General features: G+C 39.2%; 1 protein-coding gene across 1 annotated transcript in view; it reads left to right on the top strand.

Annotated features, from left to right (window-relative positions):
- The window catches only part of LOC136871883 (urocanate hydratase), a 252,569-nt gene that overhangs the window by 201,244 nt on the left and 37,358 nt on the right, over nt 1-13,967 (top strand). The window contains exon 11 of the mRNA XM_067145541.2: nt 1,662-1,837. Within this exon, the coding sequence (XP_067001642.2) occupies nt 1,662-1,837 (176 nt within the window). The remainder of the gene's footprint in view (nt 1-1,661; nt 1,838-13,967) is intronic.

Genomic DNA, 13,967 nt, shown 5'->3' with positions numbered 1-13,967 from the left:
ACTTCGTCGAAAATCCTTCATTTAAACCACCATATTATAAAATTACATTAAAATAACGGCTGAAACCTTTCCCTCAAACCACCCGCAGGCGTTATCACATGTTTAGGTAAATTCAGCCATTACCTTGTATTCCTGGATGTTCTTCAATCAGGCCATGCCCCTACCTCCTAGGCCTCCGTCAAGTTGCTCTCCCAAGCACTGGAGCAATTCAGACAAGACGACCCTAAAGTGCCCTGCTTTTATAGTTCCGAAGGGGAAGCTTCCAGATTAAATTTGAACTACCCTTTGCTGATAGGCTGAATTCCCATACATACCCCCGGGTTTGATTGGCTAGAGAACATATTAACAAGCTTATAACAGGTAAATTACAATAGAGGTACATTAAAAAAACAATCCTCAGAAATAGGTTTACCAACTCCCTAAATAAATATTACTCTATCTAGTAGGTTGTTTACATTCCGTCAGAGTACGCTAGCAAATCGATGGTAGAGCCATCTAACCGTAGAAGACGACATTCTTTGGGAGTTTACAAGTTCAAGTCCTTTAGCACAGATGGCCGTAGGGAAGGCTCGCAGTTTAAATAGCCGGGAAAGTTCTACCCCTGGTACAGTTATTATTATCTGTATCAAAGACATCCAGATTTCAATGTTTATATAAATTACAATAATGAATAAGAACATATAAACTACAAGATGTAATACTGTATTACTTCATTTCGTAGGTCTACTACTGCAGATCGAATTGATCTAATTGTTATCGCTGAGTAGTAATATCGACAAATAAAACGAGTTGCAAGACTTGTTTGTTTGTTTGTTTGTTTGTTTGTTTGTTTGTTTGTTTGTTTGTTTGTTTGTTTGTTTGTTTGTTTGTTCTTTATATACTCAGCCCGAAGGCTGGTTGGATGCCCAACGGTTCCACAATCAGCTGTCATAGGTGGCTTAGCCGTCACTGAAGGGTTGTACAAGGGAAATGGGGAGTGGTGTAGTTTCCCACTGCTTTCTACATCAATCCATCCCATGGTATTACCCATCACTATCAGTCTGTCAAACTCACTGAAATGCACACACCAAACTACACTATGAGCGACCCCATTTGTTACAGGGACTGGTTTAAATTAGAAATGACATTGCGAAAATTGCTCATACCACTTTCATATTGACAGAGTCAAGGATGAGGATGAGAATGAGACAGGTCAATGAAAGTAACCATTTTTTTCTGGCCCACAGCAGAACACATAGTGTATCGAAAAGACCATGTCTCGCCAGTAAAGGCATACATTTACTTGAAATTACTCACTATACACCATGAACAATTAAAAATCCAGGGAAAATATGGGACTAACAAGGCTATAGACCACACTTACCAAGGAATGGATTGTATCTTACGTGCCAAGATAAACAGTAACATCACATCTAATAACCTATTGAAATGTGAAAATGGATACACTTAACCCTTCCAAAATGCCACGCTTGGTGTACTGGTATAATGTCAAGTTTGCTTCGGGTGTGTGCATAATGCCAGAAGGCCAGCGTTTCTACAGTCTGGGTCACTCAGTCGAGTGATTATGTTAAGGTGATCATTTTCTCGTTGTAATTCGCCTTAAATAACCAACACCATCACTACAGCAATACATAAATTAGATGATTCTTCTCTTGTTTCAGAGGGTGTGGAAGCAGTAGTGGCTGCCCAATACAGAGACAATCTACGATGGATTCGTGAAGCAGGACTCCATAAGCTGGTTGTCGGCTCACAGGCGCGCATTCTCTATTCGGACAGGCTTGGTAGGATCCGCCTGGCTCTTGCCATCAACGCAGCCATCAAAGACGGACGTGTGCAGGTACCCATCTGATTAAGTTAAAGTTAGATAGATAAACTCAGCTTTAGGTACCTTACATAAACCATGAATAATAATAATAATAATAATAATAATAATAATAATAATAATAATAATAATAATAATAATAAAATTTTAGGACCAAGACACATGGAAGAAGAGTACCACCTCCAATCCCTGAAATCCACAGAAACATTATATAATATTACGTTAGACCTCAGGAACATTTTATGGACATGTTAAGAGGCTTCCAGAAATCTGACTAAGCGACCAAATTCTCGAAAGAGTTGATAAAGTGAAGATTTTCCCTTGGACACAACAAACAAAAGCGTACAAGAAGAAAGCACAAATTCAACCTGAAGAAATTTTGAATCGAAATATATATAGAAAGAAAATTGACAAGTGGGAAGTTACTCCAGAGAATGAAGTACCAAAAAGAGCGGGTACCAAGTGGATGGAGAAAGAAAGGAGATCTTTAGTGAACAGATGAAAGCATCCTGGATCCTCCTCAAACGAAATCATAAATAAACCTTCGTGTGTTCCGAAAGGGACCATATTAATAATAATAATAATAATAATAATAATAATAATAATAATAATAATAATAATAATAATAATAATTGTACCGGGAGGTACATCTCTACGCCGCGCGTTCAAAATGAGCGCCTAAAAGAACTCCTCTATCTACCAAATGTGAAACCAATATTACAACAAGTTAGAACTTTACTCAGAAGATTTCACCACAGAAATTTGATGTAATTTTGTTATTGTGAAGTTTCCTGTACTGTGTGAATTTCTACTTGCTTTGTTTGCCCTTCATCAAGAAGTTTGGACATTCTTCCATATATGTCACTGCTGAAAAACTATGATCATGCACCCTGGTGCGAAGTGGAAGAACCTTTGGTTTGAAGAAGTTTTGTATTCATAAGGTTTTTTTTACTAATTGATGTTCATTTATTTTTGGGTTGGCAATATTTATCTTTTCTTTGCACCAGTTTTGAATCCAGCCAATCCCAAATTTCTGTAATTAATTTTCAACCTATCACAGCCTTCTTCTTCGATTTGGAGTGTAACCTTTCAAACTGACCAATGAATTGAGAGGGTGTGGCTGGTTTATTCGTGAAAGGTCTCGAACTTTCCTCGAGGGTTTATAAACTGCGGATTTCCTCGTCTCTTGGACAATTGATCGTCATCTAACCTAGTGTGTGTGTCAAGCAGGAGGCGGGAGGCGCCTCTTTCATCAGGCAGTAGTACACCGACAAGGTAATGGCCACTTAACATCTTTATTTCTTGCTAGCTCTGCAGTTTAACCCGAGGGAGATGTCCGGAATTTTAACTATGTAACCTACTTTTCTGAAAATGTAAACTTCGGCCGGCTTATGCAATAACTTCATAAAATCTTTAACTGTAAATCGGGGGTAGAGAGTGATGTACCCTCTCGAGCTCCTCTTCATATTGGTTTGAGGTGACTACGCTTTGTAACTGGTTTTCTTCCTTTCCGTAATGTCTTAATTTATTCTTACACGAGTCACCTCCATAGTTTGGGAATAACCCCTGTTTCATCGGCCTAGTGTCCTTTAGGTTTTAAGAATTCATATCTAGGAGTGCAAGTATACGCCTGCATTCAATTTGTGTTTCGGGCCATTTACTTAATCTGTTCTTTTCCGCTAAAGCCCAATAGGTTGGGTACTAGATACCCCTGTTTCAAATTTTGTAAGTTGTGCCTTGGTGGCGAGTGAAGGTAATTTTCTGATATTGCCTTGAATAGGCTTGGAAAACTGAGAGCACGTCAGCTCTTTTCTGGTGTTGTAAAAGTGCCTCTGGGAGGCTTGATATAGTGAGTTGGGAGCAAGCGCTCCATGTATTGAGGGATTTCTGACCTTGTGTAAAATTGTGCTTTTGGTAAATTTGAGTTAGGAGGTCAAGAATTGTAAAGTGAGGGGCTTGAACCCCAGTTTTAAAAAAAACAGTCACTAAATTTTGGATTTCTTGTCTTGTCTAGTATTCGTCAGTGTAGCTGACATTTTATTGTTATGAAAATTTTGTTATTTAAGAAAATATAACCTTCAGTTTGAGTTTTATATTTCTCTTGACTTTGTAGTTAGACCCATTCACCCCTGCACCTTCTTTCACCTCTGCGTTCCACGGGTAACCCCGGAATAATAATAATAATAATAATAATAATAATAATAATAATAATAATAATAATAATAATAATAATAATAATACTTGTTACCATGATTTGAATTGGTGGACGGAGAAATAATCAAAGCGTAATTTAAAAGAGTAAAATTGGAAAATTTTATTTCTTTCCGATTTCCTTTTTCAGGTTTTGTAACTTTGTAAATAACAAAAGGTCAGGAGCTTGTTGGCTCAAATAACAAGGAATAACAAAGTTCAGGTACACAATAACTTGTAGAATTGAATTTGTAGCTCCAAAGTTACAATATTTAAAAGAGTACCATTGCTCCATTCAATTAATACTGAAGGAGGCTCTCCAAGGCACAATTTCGTAATAAAAAAGAGCTTTTCCTCGACAATCTGATTTACACTAGAATAGGAATAGTTAAAATTTAACACAGGCAATCAGTGCCCATTCAACATGGCCTTCGTGATCAAAAGAAAAGGTTCAAAATATCGGCTATAAACCAAAATGCTAGGAGGCGTACACTTGCACTCCTTTGGAAATACACTTAAAACCCTATCTGGGCTTATGACCCTAAGTGCAGAGGCTAAGCCTATACTACGGAGGGTGACCAGATGGAGAAAAATATTAAATCCCGAAAGAAAGGATATATTTTACCCCCATTCCAAGTTGAATGGGAAATAAGAGGATGAACACTCTTTTTTCCCTAAGTTAGAATAAAGTCCTTAGACTTATTTGAGAATTTACATTTAAAATATGAGGTTGAACTTTACATTAAGAAAGAATTCAGAAACCTTCCCCTCAAGTCAGGTTTCTAAGACTCAAATAATTAAAAGATGTCTGCCATTACCTTGATCTAATGGGCCTTCCGAAGCCGGGCAAGGCTTGTCCCCTGCCTCCACTACGTACGAACTCTAAACCTCTTGACTGGAGTGATGGAAAAGACACCATGCTCTACAAGGTCCCAGGTTTTATAGCGGAGGGCAAGGTTCCGGAACTCGCTAGGCCGAAGCCCTGTAGGCCTACACACTCTCAGTTCTGATTGACTAATTTAATTTCTGATTTGGTTGATGATTTCATGAAGAAGGAAGAGATAGCAGTGCTAGTAACCTTAGAACACAAAAACGATCTACAAACATTTCAGTTAAGTAAACCCTATCTGGGCTACAAATTTCTTTGAAAATTAATTGTCCATCCTCCCATCTGAAGACATCTGAAGATAAAGTTCGAAACTTCTTCTGATATACAGTTCAAGGTTCACATTGCAGATGGCCTCCTAAAAGGCGCTCAGTTTAAATGTATGGTGTAGGTGTACCTCCGGTATAATAATAATAATAATAATAATAATAATAATAATAATAATAATAATAATAATAATAATAATAATAATAAATGTATAAACCGCGTGTTCACATTGTAATTTTACACCATTTCCGTTGTCTGCGTTTTAATTTTAACGTTCGATTTTACGTGGACGATACGTTATTGAGTTTTATTTAGCTTCGTCGGGTAAACACCAAATTTGTCACCAGAGACCCTAGAAAATATGGAGTGACGAATGTACTTTTAAACGCTTTCCAAAAATCCGAGTAACTCTGCCGCATTTCGAAGGCCGACACTCCACCATTGATCCGCATATGGAGCTCATAACACGTAAGATCCACACTTTATTTGAAATATCACAACAAATACTATAAATATTTTCGTTTGACATATACGAGATGAAGGAACTGCGTTTGGCTGTTACTTCCCCCACAGTTGACATGTTGCGTGCTTGTCTTGGGAAACGAGATGGCTAATTTCCTGTTCAAACGAAGAAATTGCTTTACAACTCAATAACAGCATTGATTGCCCTTTAATGATGAACCTATAATTACTTCGTAACACAGTTTACGCGTTAAGGTGGGAAGTAATGAGGCGTATCTGAGAATTCGTTTCTGGCGCACGACGTTCTGACTAAACGATCTCTTACCACTTCGCGTGTTATCTTCCTCCATGGATCAATCGTAGAGTGTCAGACGAATGAGCTCAAGTTCATAGGTTGAATTTTTGAAAGGTGGACAGCCTACCCTGGCACTCCACGACATTGTTGTTGGTATGTTACATATATTATTTGCCTTTTGATTTACGTCACGCAGACATAAAAAGGTCTTAGGACGACGATGGGATAGGAGAGGGCTAAAAATGGGAAAGAAGCGACCGTGGTACAGTCTAGTGTGGAAATGGGGAATCCACCATATTCAGTGCTGCCGTCAGTAGGGTTCAAACCCACTGTCTCCCGAATACAAGCTCAGAGCTTCGTGACCCAAAACGCGTAGACAGCTCGTTCGGTGATGTTACAGATACGGCGTCTTCAAATAAATCGTCAATGACATTTGGCCGGACAGCCATGTGGCAATGAAGACAACTGTGGTAAAGCGTCGAATATGGAGCAACTTCATGGCAACTGACCGATTCTAGGACGCACAACTGACGATGATGATTGATGATCTCACAGATCACGGAGCACACTGGAATAAAGAAAAACATTGTTTTGGTTCTCTGTGAGAGTCACCTTCCCTCCAAGGAATTTGCCCGCTGCTTACCCGTTTCTACTGTAGGCTGAGTGAATCCTGAGGCGCTATGTCATTCGATCATTTAAAATTCTTGGGCTAAGTGCATTTAACAATAGAGCGCTGGCCTTCTAAGCCTAAGTTGACTTAGATTTGAAGATTCTCATATACGCTTGCCCGGTGTCGGTATATTCACCGCCACCTAAGATATCTCCCCTCAACGTCTCTGAAAACCGTAAAAGATTTTTTTTCACAATTGGTTTTACGTCGCACCAACATAGACAGATTTTATGACGACGATGGGATAGGAAAAGGCAAGAAGTGGGAAAGAAACGGCCGTGGCCTTATTTAAGTTACAGCTCCAACCTTTGCCTGGAGTGAAGATGGGAAACCACGGAAAACCATATTTAAGGCTGCCGACAGTGGGGTTCGAACCCATTATCTCCTGAACTAAGTTCACAGCTGAGCACCCCTAACTCCACGGCCAACTCACTTGGTGTAAAAGTACTTAGTGGGACGTAAAACCTATTACATTATTATCAATCGAGAAATGCAAATAATGTTTCTCAGTTCCTCGACTTCCTGATGGGGAAACTAAATCACGTCTTACCGCCTCGGTTACGCACGCCCTGTAGTATTTACACTAATGACATTATTTTTAAGACGTTCATTTTGGACTGAGGAAGCAATCAATGCCAGTTTAGGACTTGGATGAGGTTTAAGGTGGGATAATTTTTATTCTTTTAACGCACGTGCCGGGTCTGTTGAAATCCCCACTCGTAATCGCCGGATTGGAAACTGGATCGCAAGTTTAGAGAGTCGAGTGCTAGACCATTATGCTAAGGCACCCAATAATAATAATAATAATAATAATAATAATAATAATAATAATAATAATAATAATAATAATAATAATAATAATAATAATAATAATAATAATAATAATAATACTCGAGATCGATAGCTGCAGTCGCTTAAGTGCAGCCAGTATCCAGTATTCGGGAGATAGTGGGTTCGAACCCCACTGTCGGCAACCTGAAGATGGTTTTCCATGGTTTCCCATTTTCACACTAGGCAGAATGCTGGCTTGGGCTGTACCTTAATTATGACCACAGCCGCCTCCTTCCCTCTCCTAGCCCTTTTCTGCCCCATCGTCGCCATAGGACCTTTCTATGTCTGTGCGATGTAAAGCAAATTGCATCATAATAATAATAATAATAATAATAATAATAATAATAATAATAATAATAATAATAATAATAATAATAATAATAACAATAACCAGAGGACCCATTCTGCTCCGTTATAAGTAGGTCAGATAACTCGCCTCTCGTACTCATATTCATTTGCCCGCCCTTTTCAGTGGGTTTATGAACATTTATAAGAAGCGCGTTATGAAATGCCTCAGTTTGCAGTCAGAATTCATCCGTTCTGTCGTCATCATACCGCCTTTAAAGATAAAAATTTCATTGTTCCGTATTGAAAGTATTAACGTTAAAATTGAATAGGTTGAACCTCTTTTTCAATTATTCAATTTTAACATCATACCGCCTGTTTGATAAAAAAAACTATCCATATATTCGCTTTTTTGTCCTGCAGTTCTTGATATAATGTTATTAGGTACGCTCTGCAACCTGTCGAATATATTTGGAACCTGGAAAAGGTTAGAGAATCAAAGAGCATTTCATGCGTGATCAGAAGAAGTGTATACTCTCGGCCTTCACACGTAGTAATCAGACCTGGCTACATGCAATGATATTACTTAGGATGAAAATCACATATATCAGAATATTAATGAAAGTGTCAGTCGCTTAGCAATCTGCTTAAGACAAAAATATGGCGGGTTAGGGTAAGCCTTCCCCTGCAATTATTGGAGTGATCATTTAGTCATTTGATTATATGATTACTCAAAATTGGCTGAACTTAGAGACCTATCAATGTCTCATGATTCACCGGCAGGTAATTCCGGAGAGAATAAAACACAAGTGAAGCAAATCGATCCAGTAGAACGGACGGACAGATTCGCCAAAGCTGTTTTTGTAAACTCTTTTAATAAAGACCCTATAGATAATAATAATAATAATAATAATAATAATAATAATAATAATAATAATAATAATAATAATAATAATAATAATAATAATAATAATTGTACCGGGCGGTACACCCCTACGCCGCACTTTTAAATCTTGCGCCAATTAAACCTCCTCTACAGGAGAAACACCGAACTTGGAACTTGACTTACTTAAACTTTTCCTCAGAAGATGTCACTGCCGTAAGTTTTTTTATGGTGAAGTTTCCTGAACTGTGTGCATTTCAACTTGATTTGTTTTCCGTTCTTCAAGAAGTGTGGACATTCTCTCATAGATCTCTCTGCTAAAAACTATGATCATGCACCCTGGTGCGAAGTTAAGGAACGTTTTTGAAGAAATTTTGTATTCATAAGTTTGTCCTTTACTAAATTATGTACATTCATTTTTGGGTTGGCAATATTGATCTTTTCTTTCCGCCAGTTTTGAATTCAGCCAATCCCTAATTACTGTAATTAATTTTCAGCCTATCACAGGTTTCTTCTCCGATCTTGCGCGTAACGTTTTCATCTACCAATAAAAGTGAGAGGGTGTGGCTTGATTATTTATGAAAGGTCTCGAACTTTCCCCGAGGGTTTATAAACTGCGGATTTTCACGTCTCTTGGCCATTTGATCAACATCTATCTAAGTGTGTGGATGTGAAGCAGGAGGCGGGTGGTGCCTCTTTCGTCAGGCCGCAGGTCTTCAGCAAGGTAATGGCCGTTTAACATCTTTATTTCTTGCTAGCTCATCAGTTTAACCCGCGGGAAAGGTCCGAAACCTTAATATGTAACCAACGTCTCTAAAATGTAAGTTATGCCGGCCAATGTGAAAATTTCATAAAATCTGTAACTGTAATCCGGGGATAGAGAGTGATTCACCCTCTCGAGCTCCCCTTCATTTTGGTTTGAGGTGACTACGTTTTGTAACTGATTTTCTCACTTTAGTAATGTTTTAAATTTCCTCATTATACGAGTCACCTCCATAGTTTGGGAATAGCCCCTGTTTCATCGACCTAGTGCCCGTTAGGTTTTAAGAAGTTACATCGAGGAGTGCTAGTATTCGCCTCCTTTCATTTTGTTTTCGGGCCATTTATTTATCTGTTATTTCTTCTACACGAAGGCCCTGTAGGCTGGGTACGAGATACCCCTGTTTCATTTTTGTATGTTGTGCCTTGATGGCCAGTAATAGTAAGTTTCTGATATTTCCTTGAATAGGCTTGAAAAACTGAGAGCGTTTCGTTTCTTTTCTAGTGTTGTTGGAATGCCTCTGGGAGGCTTGACATTGTAAAGTGGGAGCAAGTGCTCCATGTTATTAGGGGATTTCTGCCCTTGAACAAATTTGGGCGTGGAGCTAGGAGCTCGAAATTGTAAAACTACGGGCTTTTAGCCCAAGAGAGTTAAATTCTTGGATCCTGTTAAATTTTGTTGTTATTGATTGTTAAAACTCAGAAAATATAACTTTGTTAAAGTTTTAAATTAACTTTGATTTGGTAGTTAGACCCATTCACCCCGGCACATTCTTCACCTCTGCTGATCCACCAACCACGGTAATAATAATAATAATAATAATAATAATAATAATAATAATAATAATAATAATAATAATAATAATAATAATAATAATAATAATCTGAATCTGAATCTGAAGAGAAAAACTACCTACTGTACTCATTTTAACTGTGTGTTTTGAAGGTTAACCTGACCATTACCTTTCTAGAATTATTTTCTAAACGTAGCTGAGACCCATAGGAAGTTAGAGAGACATTGAACAAGTGGCAGAGAAACGTAAAGTAAGAACTTCCCTAGCAGAATAAAATGACGAGGTCTTGTTCAACCACGGTCGCCGAGGCGGTTGGTAAGGAGTAAGAAGAGACACAGATTAGACAGAGAAACTTATAAGCTTTTAGATATTTTATAGTGTTCTAAGCGTTATGTTCGTATTCAACACACTGAAAAGCTAAAGTTTCTTGAAGTTAGTCGACACTGGCTTCCTTCGTAACGAACTAGGTAATCACTAAAGCGCGGATTTTTATGCAGTAACAGGTTAGTTTGCTAACTAATTTGGTTAGTAGGAGGTGTCGGCCACCCGCTCTTCCATAGTGTAGCATAAGTAACATAAATTGTAGGGGTTCTGATGGGCCGAACCCCTAATGTTTATGCAAACCCCATAGCACAGTCGTTGTGAAGGTAGACTATACTTGCTACTCGCTTCAGTAAGTTTGCATTCTAACCTATTAATAGATAAAAATCTGGCCCCTAGTAATCACTGTTCTCCGTCTTCGACTGTTGACCTCTCAGTCCTTACCTCACATTGTGACGTTTACGACACTTCTCGTATAGTGCAACTTTTGCTATGTTTAACTAATTTCAACATGATTAGCTCGCATGCATACCTAAGGAAATGTCCAATAACTTGTTCTCAATAACTGGTAAATATCATTCGTCGCACTAAGAATAATAGAGAGTGGTCGATAACAACGGGAACCGGGTATATGTGCGTTAGAGGCGTGGTCATTCAGATAAATAATTCGGGAAAAAGTCGATTTCTCGCGCTGTTGGTATTTTATTAGCTTCTGAAGTTAGCGAATCAGATCGCTTCGCGGGTGAATTCAAATGGGCTTTGCGAGGCGAAGTTGCTATATCTGCACGTGACTTAAGACCGGCCTTAGAGCCATGTCGAAAAATCTGCAACAAACACAAACACACCGTGGGTTTCAGTCAGTGTCACCGTAGCACGATCCTGTCAGGCCGGAGGTCCGTGTTTTAATACTTGCCCGGGACAATATTTTTTCTTCGACTGGTGATCTCAAGCCAATCTTAAGTCACGTTCCGATTTGGCAACACCGCCTCACAAAGCCCATTTGAATTCGCCCGCGAAGCGACCTCATTCGCTGAGTTCAGCAGCTAATAAAATGTCAACGGCGAGAGATATTTAATATTTTTTTCAAATTATTCATCAGTATGGCCATCCCTCTAACGATGATATATCCGGTTTACGTTGTTTCCGAACACTCTGTATACAGTAGGTTGCAAATGGTAGGCAATTGCGATTTCTACTTCTGTTGGGTACAATCTCTCCAGTATTCAAGACGATTATATTAGTTTAGCTTGGTGATTTAATGCACTGTCCACCTCTGTGGTGTAGTGGTTAGTGTGATTAGCTGTCTCCCCCGGAGGCCCGGGTTCGATTCCCGGGTGTGGCACGAAATTTGAAAAGTAGTATGAGGGCTGGAACAGAGTTCACTCATTCTCCGGAGGTCAACTGAGTAGAGGGGGGTTCGATTCCCTCCTCAACCATCCTGGAAGTGGTTTTCCGTCGTTTTCCACTTCTCCTCCAGGCAAATGCCGGGATGGTACCTAAAGGGCACAGCCGCTTCCTTTCCTCTTCCTTGTCTATCCCTTCCAATCTTCCTATCCCACCACAAGGGCCCTGTTGAGCATAGCAGGTGAGGCCGCCTGGGCGAGGTACTGGTCCTCCTCCCCAGTTTCATACCAGCCCCTATGTCTCAAGCTCCATGACACTGCCCTTGAAACGGTAGAGGTAGAGGTTGGATCCCTCGCTGAGTCCGAGGGAAAACCAACCCTGGAGGGTAAACAGATTAACAATAAGAAGAAGAAAAGAAAAGGAAAAGAAGAAGAAAAGTTTCAATGCACTTTCAGTGACAGTTATTACATAAATATAAATATCTGATCAACTAAATGGTTTGCCACACTGCAGAAGTTCTGCAATTAGTGCACTGAATCATTTTACATTCACTGAAAGTGGTGGAAGACAGTAGTCTGCTTTGATCACTTCACTGGTAACACTGTCGATGAACACTTTGTGAAATGTAATTTTTTCTCTTATAGATAATCTTCTTATCCCAAGATAAACACTCCATTGTTCTGCTGTGCACAAGATTTTCCACTAGCACCTGATATTTCCCATGTGAACAAGTCACTGCACTGCCCTTTCAATTAATTCAACATCATTACGCTTTTCCAAATTGGAAATGGGGTGAGTTCCTTGCCAGGTATCACCACCATGGAACAATGAAAGAGAGAAAATGACCTATTCTATACTAGCAAATATACCCGTGCTTCGCTACGGTGTTCAACATTGTATTCGAATATCGAAGTAAACAGTGTACATGCAGTAAATAAGATTGTTATAAAATTGCATGTCTCTTAGCGTTATCCGAGAAAGAGCATGGGGAGTTCCCCGTACGTTGTTTCCAATGTAAAGTGTTTGTTACGGATTTGTGATATAACGGCAGGCTCACTTGCCTACTGCCATTCACAATCGAGTTGGGAAGTTTACATTATAATTGGAGGCCCCATTGCCTACTGCGCGGTCACAATCAAGTTGGGAGTGTTCGTTACAATGGCAGGCCCCATTTCCTACTCCCAAACAGATTACAGTCGAGGAGATTTTATTATAATGGCAGGCAAATTCCCTACCACCATTCAAAATTGAGTTGTGCCGTTATCATTATAATGTCAGGCCGATTTTCCTACTGCCAGCCAGCTTACTGCCAGTCACACCAAGTTGGTGAGTTTCCATCAAAATAGCAGGCCACTATGCCTAATGCCAGTCACATTTTAGATGAGGACATTTCTTTATAATGGCGGGCACCCTTGCCTTCTGCCAAACACAATCGGATAGGGAAGTTTTACACAAAACTGCATGCTCACTTGCCTTCTGCAAGTCAAATCGAGAAGCGAACTATTCATTACAATTGTAGACCTTCCTTACTAATGACAGTTACACAGGAGTTGGAGAAGGGCCCTTTCATACAGCCAATCAAAGTCGGTGTGGGGAGTACTGATTACATTAGCAGACCCACCCTTTCTCGATCGCTACAAATCGACATCAGTGAATATATATAGATCGACATACGAAAGTATATGCGTGTTTACAATATTGAAGACCTTCATTTACAGATTAACTGCTACTAAACGTACGTCATATCGACAAAGAATTATACTATAAGACACGCCGGATTTAGTGCCCTAAATGGCTGGTCCTATGATATGTCATCTATTCTATGGTCAGATTGAGTTAGAAACGTGGAACAGGGTCACGTTTTTGTAAGATTATCTCACATTACATTACTTTTCGGATAATTATGTGACAGCTACATACATAGAATTTGGCTCACAGATGGCTACTGGGTGGGCCAATTTTCGTGAAGAGTTTGATGATTCTGTATTTCATATAAGTAATCGAAAGTATGAATTATGCTTGTGAAAATTCCAAACTGACTTAACATCGATTAATAGAGAAAAAACCAGCGTAAAAGGGATACAGATACGGCAAAAAGTCATAAGACGAAGGTTGTAGATCATTCCAAATTGAACGGAGATTGTGCAATCTGTTATGT

Source organism: Anabrus simplex, chromosome 4, assembly GCF_040414725.1.
Source record: "Anabrus simplex isolate iqAnaSimp1 chromosome 4, ASM4041472v1, whole genome shotgun sequence".
Taxonomy (NCBI): domain Eukaryota; kingdom Metazoa; phylum Arthropoda; class Insecta; order Orthoptera; family Tettigoniidae; genus Anabrus; species Anabrus simplex.
This window is presented reverse-complemented; position numbering and strand designations above follow the sequence as displayed.